Source organism: Polypterus senegalus, chromosome 3, assembly GCF_016835505.1.
Source record: "Polypterus senegalus isolate Bchr_013 chromosome 3, ASM1683550v1, whole genome shotgun sequence".
Lineage (NCBI taxonomy): Eukaryota > Metazoa > Chordata > Cladistia > Polypteriformes > Polypteridae > Polypterus > Polypterus senegalus.
In genome coordinates, this window is record NC_053156.1 from 289,641,278 (window position 1) to 289,665,247 (window position 23,970).

Below are 23,970 nucleotides of genomic sequence, written 5' to 3' on the forward strand. Positions count from 1 at the left end.
TAAACAACTATCCATGCTAGCTTATAATTAAGTATTTCATTGACTATCCATGCTAGTTTAAAATTAAATATTTAGTCGACTATTTAAGCTAATTTAAAATTAAATATTTAATCAACTATCCATGAAAATTAACATGAGACTTAATTGACTATTAACGCTAATTTAAAATTAAATATTTAATTAGCTATCTTTGCAGGTTTAAAATTAAGTATTTAGTGGGCTATCCATGCTAATTTAAAATTATATATTTAATTCAATCAAGAATATAATTGACTGTTGACTAAGTTTAACTGTGAGTAATGTTATTGAAAATAGTTATAGCTAGAATAAAAAGTGTCCATTAAACAGTAATCCATGATAAGTGACAAGGTAGTAATGATTGAGGCATAATTGGTTGTAACTGCTTGTTCTCTTTGACCAAATGAAATAAATAAAAACTAAAGAATGAGCTGCACAAAATTCAGTCATTTCCATTACATTGCAGCTAGTTTTGGATTAGTTAACAGAAACCCTGGATTTAAGGACAGTAGGATAATTAATAATACCTTCCATAAATTACCACACTGTATTTCAGGAACACACAAAAATCAACAGATATATTGTAACACGGCAAAAATAAAAAGACCAACAATGATGCACCACTCAGTCTGTATTATTTGTGAATATCAATGCTCTCCTTTTCAAAATATATATATTTTTTGCTTCCAGGAAAATTCTGTTATGTCTAGGATCCCAAAGTATATAAGTCTCAAAATGCCAACTAGAGGGGGACATCCTGTAAAAAAACGTGAATCGGCAAAAACAATTCTACATAAAATGTTTATAAAATAAAAAATGTATTCTAAATAAAATATGTTTTTCAATAACAGTGGAGCTCCATGGAGCACAAAGGCAATAGGATTTGCTCAGAACAATAAGGCAATCCAATACAACTAAAGGTCCCAATACGGAACTCCAAGAATAGTTGATAAACAGAACGAAATTTCAAAAATCCAGAAAATCTATAAGCACAGTAAACACACAAAAGCACAAGACCTCGACACTCCTAAGTCCATCCAAAATGAACCACCAGGAACTGTGGGAGACTCTCTAGATTTATATGGTGGTAGAAATGTGCTTACAGCAGGTAACACCCATCAAGCACATGGAACACAACCCAGGCTTAGATACAGATACATAAAATGTAAAGAATACTATAAACAATAAACAAAAGAAATAGTAACACATACAAATAAATCAAAAATATACAACAAAAACACAAAGCAAGCATCTGAGTCCCAGCTAAGAGAGGAAACCTGGCTGAGGTGTCATTGACACAAGAAGAAAGTTTCTTAGTTCCTACCTGGTAGTGTTTTCACACACTGGCCGGTTATTTAGTATCTTAATAAAGATCTCCAGTAAAGAGACTAATTTCTTGTCACGTGGAGTCATATTGTTGAGCCACCAGACATGTCCTGTAACCATGATCTCTACTTTGCTGGTTATGATGGCACTAGTGATGATTGCAATCCTTAAGACACATCTCAAACAGAAAAGAATCTTAAAGCTCAATGTGGATTAACGCCTGTGAGCCCTCATTCGGCAGAAAACCCAAAACAGGAAAGAGGGAGAGGAAGGTGGGCCGCTTCCTGTGTATTACATTATTTCTGTGGAGACAGTTCAGTATTGTGAGCTTTAGTGTGTCTTGGTGTGAAATATATGTGTCATGTCATATTCTCTTTAATACGTCTGTATGGAATAGTCTATACAGCTCTTCCATGGAATGTAGGAAATCACTCAATGGAAGATATTACATTACAACTGATTGCACTGTACCATAATATAGAGTCAAGTACTTTAACTTATATAATACTAGCTGTCCCCTGTGGCTCAACCCATGTAGTAGTGAAACAGGACCAACTTTAAAAATCAATTACAAAAAGAAATGTAATTCTGGCCAAGTGGAAGGTAGGTACGCTCCAACATCAAATGTTGCCACTGTATCTAAATTGTGTTTAGTTCTGACAGGAGAGCGTTGCCGAGTGGGGAGTAAAGCACGTGGCTGTGATCTCTTTCTCAAAAATGTCAAACGTTACTCCCTAGCAATCTGTAGATGACAATGTCTGTTGAACAAACAGGTATCGCTAGCTAAGTGGAGGCAAGGTCCACTCCAACACGTCGCGAGAGGTAGAGCGACTCGAACGGATGCTGGCGCGTGAGTGAGAAGGGCACCGACTGCTTCCCCTCAGCCTGCTGTGTCTCTTTCAGATTTGTGCAAATAAATTGGTGCTGCAACTGAACTATAATACTTAGCCGCAATGAGAGAAGTCGCAAAATCAACCGGAATGTTCAAGTAAATTATAGAAAAAAACCCAATCTAAATACATTAAGTAGTTCTCTCGTGAAACGTGGACAGATATACAGACAGAGGTTGAATTTTATATATCTTTCTATATACAGTGAAACCTCGGTTCACGAACCATAATTCGTTCCAGAACTTTGGTCGTAAACCGAGTTGGTCGTGAACCGAAGCAGTTTCCCCCATAGGATTGTATGTAAATACAATTAATCCGTTCCAGACCGTACGAACTGTAAGTAAATATGTAAATATATGTAAACATTAAGCACAAATATAGTTAATTACACCATAGAATGCACAGTGTCATAGTAAACTAATGTAAAAACATTGAATAACACTGACACAAAACACCCAGGCTCCCTGCTCAGCGGCACAAGCAGGCTTGCTCGCTCGCTCGCTCTCTCTCAGCAGCACGCACGCGCTCGCTCTCTCTCTCTGTAGCACACACACCACACAAGCCCCACCCCCCCTCCGCTCTCTCTCTCTCTCTCTCTCTCTGTAGCACACACACACACACACCACCCACCCCCTATCCTCCCCCTCCCTTCCCTGTCAGCTGCCCGCGCTCTCTCTCTCTCTGTGCGCTTGCTCACTCGCGCTCTCTCTCTCTCTCTCTGTAGCACACACACACCACACAAGCCCCACCCCCGCTACTCTCTCTCTCTGTAGCACACACACACACATCACCCACCCACCCCTTATCCTCCCCCCCTCCGTTCCCTGTCAGCTGCCCGCGCTCTCTCTCTCTGTGCGCTTGCTCGCTCGCGCTCTCTCTCTCTCTGTAGCACACACACACACCACACAAGCCCCACCCCCCCCTCCGCTCTCTCTCTCTCTCTCTGTAGCACACACACACACACACACCACCCACCCCCTATCCTCCCCCTCCCTTCCCTGTCAGCTGCCCACCCTCTCTCTCTCTCTGTGCGCTTGCTCGCTCTCTCTCTCTTTCTGTAGCACACACACACCACACAAGCCTTACCCCCCCCTCCGCTACTCTCTCTCTCTGTAGCACACACACACACACACAACCTATCCTCCCCCCCTCCCTTCCCTGTCAGCTGCCCGTGCTCTCTCTCTCTCTCTCTCTGCGCTTGCTCACTCGCGCTCTCTAATCTCTCTGTAGCACACCCCCCCGTCAGCACCATGTGCAGCATTTTTTTTAAAATGAGTTTTAAGCACAGCGGAAAAAAAGGAAAATTAGAACAAATCCGAAGTGCATGTAAAAACCAACCATAAGCAACCAAAAAAGTTACGTAACAAGATCACGCTATTTTAGCCTTACATTACGATCGCTGTAAACACTTTTTATAAAATGAGTTTTAAGCACAGCGGAAAAAAGGAACATTTGATAAAAGAGAAAAGTAACATTGCAACAATTCAAGCTACGAACTGAAAAATTCGCTTTTGAAAAATCCGTAATACAAAAACCACCAAGAAAACTAACCTTGCATGAGTGTTTTCCTTCAGGGGTTTTCTCTCTTGTGATTTCTTGGGTTTCTGGTGTTTTTAGCTGTTTAGCAGGTGGGAGCAAAAGCCTCATGCAGCCATTCCAAAAAAGAAAGTTCTTGTGACCCAACCCTTCGTGTTTGACCTCCACATTACTGGCAGTCTGGCTTTGTTTACATTGTGCTGCTTAAAAGCACGAGGGTTCTCAAATTGGTAAATGAGTAAACTGGTAAACAGTTTTTCCACCTCTTCCAGCACTTGAAGCCTCTGCCTGGTTAACGCTGTATCTCCTTTTGCAGTATCACCTGCTTTAATAGATTCTTTCTGCTTTAGAATAGTCGAAATCGTAGATTTTGACTTCTTGTACTCGGCGGCAAGATCAGTAACACGAACGCCACACTCAAACTTTTCAATAATTTCTTTCTTTACTTTGATTTCAATTTTCTTCAAAACTTTCTTCTCACCACTCTTCACTTGCTTAGAAGCCATAGTTAACTGCAAAAGCACACAAAATACAGTAGAGCACAAAGAGAGCGCAGGTAAAGCACGCACGTCTGACTGAGAACAATGAACCAGCCAGGCAGGCAGGCAGGCACGCGGCTCCTCTCTCTCTGCTGTACCCCCCTCCCCCCTGTCAGTAGCAGGCAGGCAGGCAGGCACTTGGCTAGCTCTATTTCTCTCTCACGCTCTCTCTCTTAGCAGCAGGAAGACACGTCTGACTGAGAACAATGCAACACGTGCAGAAATCATAGGCGCGCACAAACCGAAAGGGAAACTGACTTTGTTCGTATACCGAGTGTGTGGTCATGAACGGAGGCAAAAGTTTGGTGAACTTTTTGGTCGTGAACCGAGTTGTACGTGAACGGAGACGTTCGTGAACTGTATATATAAAATCGATCTAAATCCGTTAAGTAGTTCTCTTGTGAAACGCGGACAGTCATACAGACAGAGGTTGGATTTTATACCTCTCTCTATATATATAAGCTCACCTAAAGGATTATTAGGAACACCTGTTTCAATTTCTCATTAATGCAATTATCTAATCAACCAATCACATGGCAGTTGCTTCAATGCATTTAGGGGTGTGGTCCTGGTCAAGACAATCTCCTGAACTCCAAACTGAATGTCAGAATGGGAAAGAAAGGTGATTTAAGCAATTCTCAGCGTGGCATGGTTGTTGGTGCCAGACGGGCCGGTCTGAGTATTTCACAATCTGCTCAGTTACTGGGATTTTCACGCACAACCATTTCTAGGGTTTACAAAGAATGGTGTGAAAAGGGAAAAACATCCAGTATGCGGCAGTCCTGTGGGCGAAAATGCCTTGTTGATGCTAGAGGTCACAGGAGAATGGGCCAACTGATTCAAGCTGATAGAAGAGCAACTTTGACTGAAATAACCACTCGTTACAACCGAGGTATGCAGCAAAGCATTTGTGAAGCCACAACACGCACAACCTTGAGGCGGATGGGCTACAACAGCAGAAGACCCCACCGGGTACCACTCATCTCCTCTACAAATAGGAAAAGAGGCTACAATTTGCACGAGCTCACCAAAATTGGACAGTTGAAGACTGGAAAAATGTTGCCTGGTCTGATGAGTCTCGATTTCTGTTGAGAAATTCAAATGGTAGAGTCAGAATTTGGCGTAAACAGAATGAGAACATGGATCCATCATGCCTTGTTACCACTGTGCAGGCTGGTGGTGGTGGTGTAATGGTTTGGGGATGTTTTCTTGGCACACTTTAGGCCCCTTAGTGCCAATTGGGCATCGTTTAAATGCCACGGGCTACCTGAGCATTGTTTCTGACCATGTCCATCCCTTCATGACCACCATGTACCCATCCTCTGATGGCTACTTCCAGCAGGATAATGCACCATGTCACAAAGCTCGAATCATTTCAAATTGGTTTCTTGAACATGACAATGAGTCCACTGTACTAAAATGGCCCCCACAGTCACCAGATCTCAACCCAATAGAGCATCTTTGGGATGTGGTGGAACGGGAGCTTCGTGCCCTGGATGTGCATCCCACAAATCTCCATCAACTGCAAGATGCTATCCTATCAATATGGGCCAACATTTCTAAAGAATGCCTTCAGCACCTTGTTGAATCAATGCCACGTAGAATTAAGGCAGTCCTGAAGGCGAAAGGGGGTCAAACACCGTATTAGTATGGTGGTCCTAATAATCCTTTAGGTGAGTGTATATAAAATAAATCTAAAACCGTTAAGTAGTTCTCTTGTGAAAATCGGACAGACGGACTGTGACGTTGCGGGTTCTGCTCCATGCTCCCATCCACTGTTCGGGAGCCCTTGAACCCTACACCGTCGATAGTTATAACCGAGATAGACAGTGAGGCATCAATAGCAAGGGGATGGTACAAATGTACAAAAGTGCTTTTATTTTAAAACAATCAAAACAAAGTGTTCAAAGTAAAGTACAGCGTCCAAAGTATAAATAAATAAATAATCCATTAAAAACCAGACAAGGTTAAAACGTTGCTGGAAACAGTCATTTAAAACAAGTTAGCCCGGTGCTTCCTTTACATTAGCGTCTCACCTGCTTCTCCCGATAGGGCCCTGCATCAGGCGAGACGCTCTCTCTGCAGCTGACCATCTTTCTCATAAGGAGGTCTGGAGGCCTCCCGATCCTGGCTTTGGTCACGCTCTCATCCCAGGCCTGACACTTGGAGTCCTTGCCAACCAGGACACTCACGACAAGAATTTCTCCTCCAAGCCTCCCGACTCCCACTTGCCGTCCCGGCCTTACGCGGACAGTCTTTCTTCTTCATTGGTCACTTCCACTACATGCTCACTCAGCGGGAGCGACCACTACTACGATTCCCAGGTGTCGGCCTAACACCCAGGCTTCCCTTCAGCTCACTCGCACCGGCTCGCTCTCTCTCCATCTCTCTTCTCTCCTGCTCCTCGCTCTCCAGCAACCTCCATCTTTCTCTTTCCGTTCCTTTATTTTACTTCTCTGTTTTTTTTTTTTTTACTCTCTTTCCCCTCTAGCCGACTCACGCTTCTATATCTTGAGGGGCCATAGCAGCTGCAGCACATTAGTCCCTCACCTGTGCACTTAGGTGAGAAACACCCACACCGCAGATCGCCCTGAGACCCACTACAGCCATCACGCCCCCTTGTTTAAGCTGCGAGCCCAGTGATTATTTAAAAAAACTGGCCTTTACTAAGTGTTTTATCTTGGTAAAGTAATATACTGTATATATTGCTCTACTTTCCCCTATTGTATTATTAATATGTAGCCTTAGAATGCCTAATCTCACAGACTTACTACTGTATATAACTTATCCCCACCTTCCCTTCTATATCTATAACCTCAGGCAATTAGATGTAGTAAAAAGACAAGCAGGAGTTAAGTTACACATAAAATAATGTATTACTGATAATATTCATAAATAATAACAAAATGCAAAGTACATTTGAATATTGGCAACCATACAACCTGATTAAATGGTGATGTGTAATTCAGGTGGCACACAGACTTGTAGTTACTTCAAAGGTCTCTAGTTAAAGCATCATTGGTGCTCAGCTTTCAGCCACATGTCTGTTCAAAATGGCTGAAGCTGTGCTCTTGATTGTGTTGTCTTCAGTTCATGGTGTGATGGTCTTCCGTTGTTAGCAAGAGAAAGATACTTCTACATCATCACAGGTTAGCAAGAGAGATGCTTCTTCATCATATGTTGGTTAGAGAGATGCTTCTTTCTGATGTTAGTAAGAGAGAACGTGGTTAAGCAAGCAAATTTATAGGTTTTCTGTCCAACCCCTACAGCCAATCCAGACAGCCATATCTCAGACCAATGGGGGAAATAGTACATCTTAACACCTGCAACCCCCCCAAGACCATATGTTAAGCTAACCTGGCTTTGTGTGGGGGGATGAGAGAATGACTTTAGCAAAGAAATACTCATCAAACTGGTTTAAGTTTCACATTCCCCCAAATCCTGTCGTAAAATTACAAAGCAAAGTCGTAAACACGGGTTAGGCAAACACGAATGCCTCTCACCAAAGTAACACTAAATTACATTGCTTCGCCTAAATTATAAATAAAGACATACAAAACATTTATCAAGTCATATGCAAAATCTTACATCACAACACTGAGAGAGCTCGTGGACCCATAACACCATACAGACAGAAGTTGGATTTTATATCTCTCTCTATATATAAAATCCAGTGTCTATCTGTCTGTATGTCTGTCCGCCTTTCATGAGAGAACTATTTAACGGATTTAGATTGGGTTTTTTTCTACAATTTGCTTGAACATTCCGGTTGATTTTGTGAGTTCTCTCATAATGTTAAGAATCATAATTCACTTGCAGGAGCCATGTATTCGCACTAATCCGAGACAGAGGCTGCGAGCCGAGGGGAGGAGGAAGCATGACGTCAGGAGTATATACATATATTTACTAAGTACACAGATAAGGGTATTGTAAAATGAACATGAAATTGAATCAGGTAAACAACTTCAGTAATATTTAAATTGAAACTAAACATATTGGGCCAAATGAAGCAACCAAACTGTACAAATAGACAGATTGGCAAGGGGTGGCTTAGGGCCTCCATGCACGTCGATCTTCATAGACCTATTGTAGTGTGTGTGCATGTGTGTTCGTTTCTTTCTCTTCATCATCAATTATATGCAAACAAGCTAAAAGCTATCTCCACTTATACATTTGTTTGAGTATTTCTCTGTGTGTGTGCTTAACTTTGTGTGTGTATATAAATGTATATCTAAATAAATTATGTGTTTAAAAAAATGCTCCTGAAAAAAAATTGTTCAAATCAATAGGCCTAACTTGGCAGAAAAACAGATAACTAGCTTCTTAAGATGAGATTAGATGTGAGCAAAAGGCAAAAGAAACGAAAATAAAAATAAACAAATTAACCGAAACCCAGGCGAGAGGCAAAATTCAAAGTAGAATAACAGTCATTAAGTCAAAAACCAGGCAAGACATGAACAGTAAACACAAAGGAATTCAAAAATCTAAATAAGGCTTTATCTGCAGATTGGATGAAGTTCAAAGCAAAAGGATTTCTCTGCTGCTGATTAATTTAAAGTCACGACCCCAGAGACCACACCCCTAGAAACGTGGGACGGGACCCTGACGACAGTAGTAGTAGTAGTAGTAGTAGTAGTAGTTTATTTATATAGCGCCCTTCACAGACAAGAGGTCACAGAGCTGAACAGCAAATACAGAATAAATACAAACAGTTGAAAAAAAACATAAACAAAAGCAGTAAAAATCAATAAATAAACAAACTGGAACTATTTAGCACTAATTAAAAGCTTGTTTAAAAGAAATGTTTTTAGTTGTTTTTAAAAGAATCAACAGACTCGACTCCACGCAGACAACAAGGCAGGCTGTTCCATAGTCTTGGTGCCACAGACTGAAAGGCACGATCCCCACGGGTTTTTAGCCGAGTGCGTGGGACAACTAAAGGCCCTGTTGACCAGATCTTAGAGTCCGGCAAGCTGTATGGCGTTGGAGCAGGCTGGTTAGGTACTCAGGGCCTGTCCATGCAAAGCTCTGAAAGTGAGTACCAAAATTTTAAAATGAATTCTATAAAACACTGGGAGCCAGTGCAGTGTGTACAGAATGGGAGTGATATGATCACTCTGGCTAGCACGAGTTAGGAGCCTGGCAGCTGCATTTTGAACTAACTGAAGGCGTGAGAGAGAGGACTTGCTCAAACCTGTAAAGAGAGCATTACAGTAATCAAGCCGTGAAGAAATAACAGAATGAACAAGCATCTCCAATTCTGATTTAGAAACAACATTTCTTAGTTTTGAAAGATTTCTTAAATGAAAGAAACACGAGCGGCTGACTAACCTTACATATTCATCAAGTGTCAGGGACTGGTCAAAAATAACCCCAAGGTTACGTAGACTCGACTTAATAACAGGAGAGACAGAAGATAATTTTAAACTGATCTCAGAATGAAGAACAGGAGGAGCAACAATTAGTACCTCAGTTTTTCCTGAATTCAACTGCAGGTAATTACTACTGAGCCAGTCGTTAACCTCAGACAGACAATCAACTAAAGTGACCAAAGTATTAATTTGGTTAGGCTTAAATGAAAAATAGAGCTGTATATCATCTGCATACAGATGATACGAGATGTCTTTGAAAGAGTTAAGAATCTGTGATAAGGGAAGAATATATAAAGAGAAAAGTACAGGTCCAAGAACCGATCCCTGTGGCACTCCACATGTCAAAGGAGCAGAGTCAGATGAAAACCCAGCCAGACCGACTGAGAAACTCCTATTTGACAAATAAGAGGAGAACCAGTCCAAAGCAGAGCCACAGACACCTAACAGCTCTAATCTATTAATTAAGATCTGATGGTCCACCGTATCAAAAGCTGCGGTAAGATCTAACAGTATAAGTACAGAGCACCTGCCTGCATCAGCAGCAATTAAAAGATCATTAGAAACTTTTAGAAGAGCTGTTTCTGTAGAATGTCGCCTCCGAAAACCAGATTGAAAAGAATCAAAGAACCCTGCTTTTCTAAGAAGGCACAAAGTTGCTGTTCAACCACCTTTTCTAAAACTTTGGCAATAAAAGGTAGTTTTGAAACTGGCCTGTAATTACTCAAAATAGAGGCATCAGAATTAGATTTTTCAACAACGGTTGAATTACAGCATGTTTAAAATACGACGGGACCACACCAGATCTCAAGGAGCAGTTTATGATATTCAAAAGGCACGGACCAATAAAACTCAAAGATTTTAACATTAATGATGTTGGCAACAGGTCAGTAGTACATGATGAAGGTTTCATCTTCCTGAGCAAGTCAGAAAGATCCGAAAGTGAAACTCTGAGAACACAAAAGACTCAGAACATAAGTGAAGGAGAGCACTAGGTAAGACAGCTGGAGCAATATTAGCCCGAACAACATTAACCTTGTCAATAAAAATGTAAGAAAATTATTACATTCACTGTCAGAAAAAACCTGAGTAACAGATTGAGATGGAGAAATAATATTGTGAATAGTATCAAATAGCACTTTGGGATTACGCTTGTGAGTCTGAATGAGATTAGAAAAGTATGCTGTTCTAGCATCCCTAACCAAAGAATTAAAAGAAGCAAGTAAATCCTTTAAGTATGAATGATGAACTTCCAGATTAGTAGACTTCCATAGGCGCTCCGCTTTTCGGCAGGAACGCCTAAGATTACGAATGGAGTCATTCATCCAAGGAACTGAGTGGGTAACAGAACGCTGCCTGATCTTAAGAGGAGCGATCTTATTCAAAATATCAGTACAATGGTCATTAAAACATTGAACTGCTAACTCAACATTATCAATATTACTGCCGGCATCAGATGCCACAAATAAATCAACAAACTGATTGATCACTGACTCATTAATAAAACGAGTACGCCTAGAGTTAACACAGGGTGACAGCTCTAAATTTGAAGACAAGTCAAACAAAACACACTTATGATCACTAAAGGTTACATTACAAATTGTAACATCATTCAAGCCAACTCCATAAGAAAAAAACAAATCCAATGTATGTCCCCCACTATGAGTAGGGCCAACAACATGTTGTACAAAATTAAAAGAGTCGGTGATACACAGAAATTCAGAAGCCACACTACATAAAATATCATCCACATGGATGTTAAAGTCACCAAGCATTACTATTCTATCCATCTTAATAATGGTGGATAAAAAATCTTGAAAATCAGTAAGAAAAGGACTAATCGCACCAGGTGGACGATAAATTAAAATACAATATATTGGGGTTACACGCCCAACTTTAACAATCTGAAGTTCAAAAGTCTTATATGAAATGGTAGGAATAAAATGACATACAAATAACTTCTTAAAAACCATGGCGATCCCACCTCCACGGCCAGTGTGCCGCGGTGTGCTAATGAAAGAGCAGTCCTCGGGACACAACTCTATCAGATTAGTAAAATCAGAATCACGCTGCCAAGTCTCTGTCAGGAACATAAAATCCAAATTATTACTAGTAAAAAAGTCATTCAAAATAAATGACTTGTTTGCGATAGAGCGTGCATTAATCAGTGCTACCTTAGCTGGCAGAGTCATAGAAACAGCGGCCGTCAAATTAGCATTTCCTGGAATACGAGGGATAGCACGGAGAAGTCCGGGATTACTCCCTCGGCAAACTCGGCGTCTCGGACGGGGAGCGGGAAGCAACACGTCAGGTAATCCCGGCAGAACAGGTCTCAAGCACGTCGGCCTTCTCAGATAATCCTTAGATAAAGATGGATGATCCACATCAGAAACACAGCGCCATAGACGCCGAAACCTCGCATGTACACCTGCCCTTTTTCCACGTTTCCTCCGACGGGACTGCAGGTTGACTCGGGTGCCGTTAACCAACAGAGAGGAAAAGCCGCTGAAAAACGTAGCATTCATAAACGGCGGAGGAAAAACAGTACACAACATGGCTTTCCTAACAGGAAAAGGCTACAGAACCTCTGTCATCCAGCCTACATTATAACACCTTGCCCCATAACTAAATGGAGTAGACTGCAAAAATCCGGGTTAAATTAAGCAATTTCTGCAGTAGTTATTGTCAAACGGTTATGACGCATATGGAGATAAGTACTAGACCAAAAACAATAGACCTGGAGTCTGAAACATGAGAAACACAATGCAACCTGTTTGAAAAAGATAGCTTGATTTTTTTCAGAAATGATTGTGTTACATCAGTCTCTGTGTTCAGGGCAGATATCTCAGAAACTGTTTGTTCTAAAATGCTCAATCCTTCGTAAGTTGTAGTCATCCAGGAGCTCCACACAGAGGGGAAAAAAAACTGCATGATTTCAGATTGAACACACACACAATCACACACATGCAGACTTCAATCTAAAATCAAGTTTTCTGGAAGCTTGGAATATCAAAAAACTATAATCTGAACTTAACTTGATAGCAAAATGTTTCAACTCTATAACCAAAAATTTAAAATGCATGCAGAATGATAAGTAGAATTGATTTTACTGGCGGGCGGCACGGTGGCGCAGTGGTAGCTTCCCGGGTCCTCCTTGCGTGGAGTTTGCATGTTCTCCCCGTGTCTGCGTGGGTTTCCTCCGGCCGCTCCGGTTTCCTCCCACAGTCCAAAGACATGCAGGTTAGGTGGATTGGTGATTCTAAATTGGCCCTAGTGTGTGCTTGGTGTGTTTGTGTGTGTCCTATGGTGGGTTGGCACCCTGCCCAGGATAGGTTCCTGCCTTGTGCCCTGTGCTGGCTGGGATTGGCTCCAGCAGACCCCCGTGACCCTGTATTCGGATTCAGCGGGTTAGAAAATGGATGGATGGATTTTACTGGCATGTGACAGATTACATGCATTACGCAGCTGCAAAAATAAACACAGGTAAACATGGAAGTGTGAACAAGCCATATTTCCGAAAACAGTTGGGCCATCCCGTTTAATTGTGACACAGCAACAAGAGGCAATAAACTTTAAAGAAATAAACAGGCAGTCAGGGGCACAGTAACACACAACAAATATACTGTATATCCAACCAGTAACGGCGCACTGCATGATAACGTGCAATGAACACACTTGACTTGAGCATTCCTAGTTCTCATCCTCTTTCTCCGTACGTTTAGCTTTCGTTTGCTCAGAGGTTGATGCGCTTGCTGCTCCCTGAGCAGCTCTTCTTTTCTCCACCCTAGCGGCCTGCTGCTTCTCTTCTTCCGTCGGCATCTTTTCGCGTTAAAACTCATGAAGTTAGTTTTTGTGTTGCAATTACTTAGTATGTTTTTCTTAATTTCTCACTTAAGCTGGCACTTAAATCGCTCTTGAGGCAGATTGAAGACTTAAGATATGAAGAAGTAGGGGAAGTGATCGCTAAGGGGGTAGGGAATGAGAAGGGAGCATGTATGCATGCGCCGCACGGTCGCCCTGCTGTGCGCTGCCGAGAGTTGATTCTACAATAAAATAAAAATAAAAAGAGTAATAAAAATCGTCACCTTAAAAGCGGATAGTAGACGTCACATAGTATATGTGTACCAAATTTCAGGTCAATAGGTCAAACGGTTTGCGAGCTACAGGTGATTTAAAATCCTGGACAGACAAACGAACAGCCATGGTAGCGTATTACATAAGAAGATATGGCTGTATTTTAGTGGGTCTCACTGGGGAGTTCCGTCAAGTCAAAGGCTTGGGTCACAAGTGAGACACTTTCTTCTGGGGATGGACGTTTTTATTTACTCCAGACCTTTTGGAGCGATGAGGTTGTGGTCATTTGCCCTCCTGGGCTGTGTTTTTTGAACTGTGAATGGAAGAGGCAGGACAATTAGCAAGAGCAGCCCCTCTTGTCCCCGGGGTGGTACTGCATACCTGATCAGAGCCGGCAAGGTGATCCTGAGACAAACATTTGTGACACCAGGGTTAGTAATAATGGCCGCATAGGGGTCCCAAACCAAAACGCTTTCCTGCTGTCTGGATGTCCAACCAGGACCAAATGTAAGGGGACGTGTACCCTCAATTACCCCACAGTGAGTAAAATAGGAATACCACTGTAATACTTACTATGCAAAAATTCTTTCAATTATTCAGTATTATGTATCTTTGTTATGGAGGTGATGATTGAAGAGTGACAAGTTACAAATCATAATGACATACAGTAGGGTAATACTGTTGCTTGATAACAGGAGAAGTGACCATTAATGATGTCCTATATCAGGTCAAAGAGCATGTGGGGAAATTCCATTGATTTGTTTCACTGTATTTAGTATGTTAGGTTTATAGCATAAATTGAATGACTACAAAATGGAAAGTCAGAAAATAATTATCTAAACCTAAAGGATGACTTGTGGAAAAATGCAGATTGTCATTCATGACCTGTGATCAGAATCAAGGCTATTGTGTATTTAGAACTCATGAAGAGAAACTTGTTTATTTGAAAATATTTTGGTTTTCTTGTGTTCAAAATATAAATTACCTTTAATGTACTGTCTGTAGCAACGTCTTCAAAATGAACGCCATCTGTTTTATCGCGGAAAGATTTTGGCGTGAATCCATCATAACTGTGTTATGCTTCTGACAGGCCTTAATTTTTGAGAGATAATCTCCCTAAAGAATTAAGTCACCACCATCTTAACCATGTCATTTTCAATATCACTTCTAATCTCCTAGAAATCTTACTAGATAATTTTCTCGGATGCACTGCTCATCTTCACATTATAGTTTTCCACATTGTCTTTCCACAGCTAGAGTTAGCTTCCGGGCATGAAGAATGGATCCTGAAGCTCTCAGACACTCCTTCATTTCAAATTCAGACTCTGCTGGAATTCACCAAGAGCCTTCCAGGTAATCTGGCACCTTCTGTCTAATCTTTTGTACCTCAAGAAGATGAGTTTCAACCAATCACAATCAATTAATTTATTTTTATTAAAGTCATTTATTAACAGAGATATATTGTTATCAATTGTGAGGTGTATGATCATTGTGGGTCACTCTTGAACTGTGCTTGAATCCAGGCGTACTCTCAAAAACAAGAAAATGCGTACACCAAAAATACACACATTATATAGCGTGGTCCAGATCTAATTATGCAACTTTCATTATGCTATAACTTATTAAGTTTATTACATAAAAAATCACCCAAAAAATCCCAGACCATCAAAAAGTGTGCGAACTGACGACATGAAGAATCGTCTTCGCGCCAAACTGGAATCGTCCACCGCATAAATCAAAGTCATCCAGACGATCTGGATCTGCATAATTAGATCTGGACCACCCTGTATATATCCAATCTGTGGATAAAGCCTTATTTAGATTTTTTGCTGCCGTATGCACATTTCTACGTAAGTTACTGTTTATAAATCACAATCACCTTGTAAATATGTGGACTTAAGTGCTCCGTGAAGACCGCCCTGAAAAATCCATTTATACAGCGTGCTAATAAATCTCATACTCATGCAATCATGATGCTGCAGAACTTCATTGCCTGGTAGAGGAGCCCCTCCATACTGAAACTTTGAGACCCCACTACATGCATTCAGGAGTATCTGGTTGTCCTCCGCCTTGTGATGGAGCAGGCTTTCCTGATTATTTTGTTCAGGCATTGTGCTTTTTTTGAGCTCAAGTTGTTTCCCCAAGAGACTGCAGCACTGAACACCACACTGGCTACTATGGACTGGTAGAACATTTTTCAACATCTCACTGCACATATCATAAGACCTGAGAGTTTCCTCAGCATGTCCAGTCTGCTCTGGTCCTTCTAGTGCCACTGTATTGTTAGACAAGTCCAGTTTGCTGTTTAAGTGAACCCCCAGGTACTTGTAAGTTCTGCACCACTTCCACATCCTCCCCCTGAATGGTGACTGGTCTTATAGACTTCTTGGCATGTCGGAAGTCCACCACCAGCCGTTTTGTCTTGCTGATATTGAGCTGTAGGATGTTGCCCCTGCAACAAAAGACAAAGTCCTCCACAACCTTCCTGTAGTCTGGCTTGTCTCCATTATTAATAAAGCCTATGATGGAGGAATCATCTGAAAATTTTTGTAAGTGGCAAGCGCTGTTTTTGTGCTGGAAGTCTGTTTTGTAGAGGAGTAAATAGGAAGGGATACAGGATAGTTCCCTGAGGTGCTCCAGTATTACACTCCACCATTTCTGACACACAGTCCCTCAGACTTACAAACTGCAATCTTTTGGTCAGATAGTCCATGATCAAGGAGAATGAGGGGGCATCGAGATGTAACGCCTTGAGTTTTTTTACAGGCGATAAGGCAGAATGGTGTTAAAATCACTGGAAAAATCAAAAAACATGATACTGACTTTGGTGCCGGCTTTGTCCAAGTGGCAGTAGACTCTGTGTTGTTTGTAGATCAGAGCCTCCTCCACACTTCTATGAGTCTAACAGGCAAACTGCAGAGGATTGAGATGTTCTAAAACAAGGGGTCATAGCTGTTTTAAGACCAGCTTCTCAAAGGTCTTTATGATGTATGAAGTAAGAGCAACTGACGTGAAGTCCTTGGGATCACTGGAATGTACTTTCTTTGGCACTGGGACCCCAAACAATGTTTTCCACAGCTGCAAATTCAGGGAAAGGGAGAACAGGTGCTGAATATGGTTTCAACACCCTGGGAGTGACATACATTCAACTCGGTTTCAAGTAGGTTTGGAATATGGTCCTTTGATAGGTTAGAAGACTTGTGGTTTCCTGCAAGCCCCATGACAGCCCCATTCTCTCAGTCTCTTGCCCCACAGCCTTCTAGTGAAGAATGAAGAATTTTTTCCAGTGTGCGAGAGCAATCCATGTTTAGTGCATTGATATTGTTGTAAATTTGGAGATCCAAAGCACCTGAGTCACAAAAAAACACTTCCAATAATGCCCACTAGAGGGATAAGGCCAACAAAACCATGCTAGAAATAGAGCAAATGCATGATCTTGAGGGCGGCACGATGGCACAGTGGTAGCGCTGCTGCCTCGCAGTTAGGGGACCTGGGTTTACGTCCCGGGTCTTCCCTGCGTGGAGTTTGCATGTTCTCCCCGTGTTTGCGTGGGTTTCCTCCGGGCGCTCCGGTTTCCTCCCACAGTCCAAAGACATGCCGGTTAGGTGGATTGGCGATTCTAAATTGGCCCTAGTGTGTGCCTGGTGTGTTTGTGTGTGTCCTGCGGTGGGTTGGCACCCTGCCCAAGATTGTTTCCTGCCTTGTGCCCTGTGTTGGCTGGGATTGGCTCCAGCAGACCCCTGTGTTTGGATTCAGCGGGTTGGAAAATGGATGGATGGATGCATGATCTTTGTAAATGAAATATTTATTGTCCATAAGCATTCCATAACAAGAATAAAGTTCAATGGAGCTCAAAGGTTAAGAGGAGTTGCTTAATCAATGAGGCAATCCAAAGAAAACACAGTCCCATAAGAGAGAATCCAGAGAATGTCGAAAAAACAGAGAGGAAGGTCAAAAAATTCAGAATCAAGAAGGTACAAAGCACAAAGAAACACAAGAACTCCCCTACTCCAGAGCGTATTCACAATGAACTACCAGGAACTACTGAAACAGCCCTGGTCAGGGTCACTAATGACCTTCTGATGTCAGCAGATACTGGTTCTCCTTCTTTACTCATTCTCCTTGACCTGACAGCTGCTTTTGATACAATTGATCATAATATTCTTCTTCACCGTCTGCAATACACCATTGGACTTTCAGGAAATGTTCAAAATTGGTTTACATCTTATTTGACCGGTAGAACTGAGTATGTCGCTCTTGGCAGCGCAAAATCTCACTCCCATAATGTTACCTGTGGTGTTCCACAGGGCTCTGTGTTGGGCCCCATCCTTTTCATCATTTACATGCTCCCCTTGGAAGTGTCATTAGCAGACATGGTCTATCTTTCCATTGTCATGCTGATGACACTCAGCTTTATCTTAGGACTACTCCCACCTCCTCTAATGCTCCTCTGCCAACATCTACACTATTTGTTTGGAGGAAACAGAGGCATGGATGAGGCTCAACTTCCTTCAGCTAAACAGATCTAAAACAGAAGCCATTTTAGTTGGCACACCACACCATCTTCGTTCTTCTACCATCACCAGTATCACTTTTGCTGGTCAAAACATTCCTCTTTCTACATTTGTTACAAATTTGGGTGTTAAAATGGACTCTCAACTCACTTTTGACACCCACATTAAACATCTCTGTAAGTCATCTTTTTACCATCTCTGGAACATTGCTAGACTTCATCCTACACTTACCCTGGGAGATGCAGAGAGGCTTGTCCATGCCTTTATCTCGTCCAGGCTGGATTACTGTAATGCGCTCCTCATTGGGATTCCTGGCAAGAGTATCCAGAGACTCCAGTACATTCAGAACAGGGCTGCCAGGATCCTGATGAGGGTGCGAAAGCACAGCCACATCACTCCTATCTTGAAAACCCTTCACTGGCTCCTTGTACCACTTAGAATAGAGTACAAGGCTTCCCTCCTTACCCATCAGTGCATCTATGGATCTGCTCCCCTGTATTTACAGGAACTCCTTATCCCTCATACTTCCTCACGCACCCTCCGCTCTGTGCATACCAACACTCTTCAAGTGCCCAGAACTAAGCTTAGCAGTATGGGTGACAGGGCCTTTTCTTCGGTTGCGCCGAGGCTGTGGAATTCTCTCCCTGACTACCTGAGAGCCCCACAGTCGACTGACGCTTTCAAACGAAACCTAAACACTTATCTTTTTAGAAAGGCATTTTGTTAAATTATTTCTATAGATTATCTTGTTTGTTAATTTATTCTTATTTTGTAGCACTTTAACATTGTTAAATATAAAGTGCAATATAAATAAAATGTATTATTATTATTATTATAACTATGGATGTCCCTCTAGATTTACAGGATGGAATTCAGCTTCTGGCAATGACTGACAGGTGGACCCTCCTCTTGGGGGACCACCCATACAACACATGGAACATAACCAAAGCATAGTACAAAATGCAGATAATGAACAAAATAAACATTTACATAAATAAATTATTCAAAAATTAACAAAGAGGACACTTTACAAGGATTTGAATCCCAGTCCGGGGAGTATCCTTGGCTGAACTATAACATTTATTGACTGTGAATTTAGACATCTGTGGAGGCTGCTGCATTTTTTGATGACATACAGCAATGAGAGTTACATTAGATGATTAAAACAATCTAGACGAGAACAGGCCATTCAGCCCAACAAAGCCTGCCAGTCCTATGCACTTAATTCTTCTAAAAAGGCATCAAGTCTAGTTTATAAAGTCCCTAAAGTCTTACTGTCTACCGCACTACTTGGTCAATTATTCCAAGTTCTATGGTTCTCTGTGTAAAGAAAAACTTCCTAATATTTGTGTGAAATTTACCCTTAACAAGTTTCAACTGTGACCCTGTTTTCTTGATGAACTAATTTTAAAATAACCATCTCGATCCACTGCACTAATTCCCCTCATCATTTTAAACACTTCAGTCAGGTCTCCTTTTCATCTTCTTTTGCTTAAACTGTAGAGACTCAGCTCTCTTAATCTTTCCTCATCACTCATCCTCTGTAGCCCCTCTAATCAGCCTAGTCGCTCTTCTCTGGACCTTTTCTAGTGCTGTTATGTCCTTTTTATAGTCTGGAGACCAAAACTGCACCCAGTACTCCAGATGAGGCTTCACCAGTGTGTTATAAAGCTTGAGCAGAACCTCTTTGGACTTGTACTCCAGGGTTAAAGTTCAAATATTCCCCTACAGCTTGTTCATGTTTATATGTTCTGGCACTTGATGTGACCCCAATTGGATCCATACCCTCGTTGGTAATACTTTGATGCCACTTAAGTATGCAGTAGCATGGCGGCGTTGTGTTCTGTATTGAAAGGAGAGGGGTGGGGGTGGTAGAATTACCTATACTCAAAGCTGACCTCATTCATGTCCTTTGCAGGCTTCAATCTGCTCGATCATGAAGACCAGCTAGCCCTGCTGAGAGGTTCAACTCAAGAGGCAGCCTTCCTGTATTCAGCCCAAATGTACAACCCGCAGTCAGGCGAGTTGCCGTCAAGGGAAGGAAAAGGTATGCATGGTGCAAGCCTTCCACACTACACAGGCTTCCATTTCTCTTCATATAAAAATTGTCTAATATAAAAAGGCAAATAAAGGCAAGCAACATACTTATACACTACTTATGACTGGCATGCAATGATGATTGTACAGCTTAAAACCAAAATAATTAAAACATCAGAAGTGGTCTCTCCTAGACTTTCTCCTATACTAAGATATGGGCATGGATATTTGAGGAGTAAACTGCAAGACATTGATTATATTTTTATATTATGGAACCATCAACAACAAACTGAATCTAATTAATAATATACTGAACAATTATTATAAAAATAAAGTTGAATAAATTGGAGTCTGCAGCTGCATGAATGAAAGATAAAGTACTACTTCCAGTTAGCCGGAAATAGCCCAAATGGTGTGCCTAATATTTGTATGCAAAATTTGGTTGACCTAAGTGAAAGCATTCTCAAGTTATCGAGTTTACATACACACACACACAAACACACACACACACTACAGATGCCAGCTCATTCTTTTGGTGACTCACCCCTGACTGATGTCACTTGTCCAGCACCATTGCAGTATAAAGCTAGGAATACCCAGCAGCAGGGATGTCATGGTGGCCCTGCCTCCTGCGGTTCCACTCACAAAGCACATAGAATTGCAAAACATTAAAAGTAAAAACAATACATCATTAACAAATTATAAACAAAAAATCAGGAGTGGTCTCTCCTAGACTTTCTCGTATACTCAGATATGGGGATGGATATTTGAGGACTAAACCGCAAGACAATGATTATATTTTTATATTATGTCCATTAAAGAACCATCAAAAACAAATCAAATCAAATTAATAAAATATTAAGCAATTATTATAAAAGTAAAGTTGAATAAATCAGACTCTGAAGCTGCATGAATAAGAGGTAAAGTACCACTTCCAGTTAACGGAAATAGCCCGAAAGTTGAGAGAAATCTACGTTTTGTACCTGATATTTGTATGCAAACTTTAGTTGACCTAAGTGAAAGTGTATTCAAGTTATCGTGTTTAAATACACACACACGCACACACACACAGACACACAAACATCATTCCAAAAATGGTATTTTTGGACTCAGGGGGGGTGTAAAACATCTTGAAATAGAATTTTTGGAGGATTCCAATACTTTCCTTATACTTTGTATATGAGAAAATCAGGGAAGTCTAAAACATCGAGATTCATCAAAATCTCGACATCGAATTTTTGGACAATTACAATACTTTCCTTATACTTCATATACGAGAAAGTAAAAACACCAAGCATAGGAACCAAAAATGAGAAGTCACCATTCAGTCCAACCCAGTCTGTCAGTTGCAATTCATTTAACCTTTGGTAAGAAAGTGAATAAAGCTGAAATGAAATTGAAACAAACAATCTGTAGTGGCACACGTGAGGGTAGTTTTCACCTGCAGACCTTTGTTTATCATAATTTACAGCTATTCCATTCTTGAGGTCATTCTTCTCTGCTGTCACTCCTGCCGACTACACCAAAAATCTACCTTCCTATTTATTGGCTTTAGGCACTCATTAGGAACTTGTCATGTGAACTAGCAACACTTCTATTATTGACGTCCGTTGTTGCTGCATAACTTTTTTGCTCAAAGTCCTTGTCATGTTTCATTCAGGGTTCTTCCCCCAGCTGGGATGCAAAGTCTTCTTTCATGTCTTTTAAGTTCATTTTTGCGCCATTTATTTATGTTAATGTTGCTTTTGTTGATTAAATGCATCATTTATTGTTTTTCATCTTTAAGCTGCATGTGTTATGCTCCAAGTGTTTTGTGGGTGGTCCCCCATGAGACAGGGTCACCTGCCAATCACGACCAGAGACTGCCCCCCACCCTATAAATCTAGAGGGTCTCCCACAGTTCAGGGTGGTTCATTTCAAACGTGCCTGGCAGTGAGCAGTTTAACTGTGTTTTGTTCTAATTTTTTTTATTTTTTATTTTTTTATTTACAGATTATTTGACCTTCTGCTCTGTTGCTTTTAATTATGTTTTTGGATTCTGTATTGGGACTTGTGTTTCAGGCAAAGTGCTCCACGGAGCTTTATAGTAATTGGAATATTTTTATTTTATAAAGATTCAGTGCTTCCCTGCTTACTAGCCGGGGTTTTACAGTGATACCCCCCTCTGTTGGGCATTGTTGAAAGTGTTTTTGGAGCATTTTGGGATTTACGTGCTTTGAGACTCCCAATCACAACTGTCTTAAGTCATAACTGTTGTGAATTTGGTTCCATTTTAATGCCGTGACTTGCTGAGGCAGTGCCTGTAAATTCATTTTATTTCAACTTATTTGTGATATTTTATGTTCACATTCCATTCTTTGTATAATGATTTGTCTCATGCTTTTACCTTGTGATAGTTTTTAAATCCGTGTTTGCAGGTTTTAGTAATTATTATCACAATGCGGCATTGTTAGTTTTGTTTACTTCCGGTCACCACTATTTTGTTTTGCAGTAGCCATTTCACTTTGCCGTTTGCCATGGAGAGCGGTCCTGGAAGTTATGTGTACTACATCTTCTATGCAGTGGTACTAAAGATCGGTGTGACGGAACCATAATTATCCTAGCTTGATGGTTTCTCCTAAAAGCATATTTGCACATTGCTTTCAGTATTGCTTTTATTGACTTCTTGGCTCCCAAGTTATTGCTTTGGTTTTCAAGTATGGTCCTTGGGTATGATTTGTGATACCTTGTCTGTTTAAACAGCTCCTCCTCTGGTCATTCCAGTCAATCTGGCTCCATCCCAGTACTACCTTAACACTTTGTTTGCCCCAAAGTCATTTTTGGATGTGACCACTATGTTCGCAACTCACCATGGCATCACATTTGTTTCCAAATATAAATAGGGTGATATTCAGTTTTCCTGCTAATCTTGGTTGATATTGGCACTAGAAACATTACATACCTTATTTGGGACAGCTAGCTTCTTTTCAAAGTGTCAGGTTTTTAAGTTTTGACCTTTCCTCATTTTTGACCTTTTAATAATAATAATTATTATTATTATTTAAATTTATATAGCACTTTAGTGAGTGGGGAGCCACTTCAACCACCAGTAATGTGTAGCATCCACCTGTTTGATATGATGGCAGCCATTATTGTTCCAGCATGCTCAGCACACATTAGCTGTTAGGTGAGAGAGAGATCACCAGTTAAAGAGAGGGGATGATTAGGGGGCCAGAATGACCAAGTCGTGGTGCCTGGACATCGGATGTACTCTTTACAAAGGATGCACAGGGATCTTTTTATGACCACAGAGAATCAGGACCTTGGTTTTACGTCTCATCTGAAGGACGGCGCCATGTTAAGAGCACAGTGTCCCTGTCACTGCACTGGAGTATTAGGATCCACGTTCAAACTACTGAGTAAGCACCCCCTGCATGGCCTCAACAACGCCTCTTCCAGCAGCAACCCAAGCTTTTTCCTAAATGGTATCCCATCCAAGTACTGGCCAGGTCAGAACGTGCTTAACTTCAAGCGGGTGAACTACAGGCAGTCCCCAGGTTACGTACGAGATAGGGACTGTAGGTTTGTACTTAAGTTGAATTTGTAATGTAAGTACATTATTTTAATAAATGCTATTGTTGGCCGACTGTAACCAAGTGCTCTGTCAGTGAATGATCGTTTCACCTCT

General features: G+C 41.2%; 1 protein-coding gene across 1 annotated transcript in view; it reads left to right on the forward strand.

Annotated features, from left to right (window-relative positions):
• The window catches only part of LOC120526287 (bile acid receptor-like), a 102,832-nt gene that overhangs the window by 64,801 nt on the left and 14,061 nt on the right, over positions 1–23,970 (forward strand). Inside the window, exons 7-8 of the mRNA XM_039749407.1 lie at positions 15,006–15,105; positions 20,185–20,313. Of these exons, the coding sequence (XP_039605341.1) occupies positions 15,006–15,105; positions 20,185–20,313 (229 nt within the window). The remainder of the gene's footprint in view (positions 1–15,005; positions 15,106–20,184; positions 20,314–23,970) is intronic.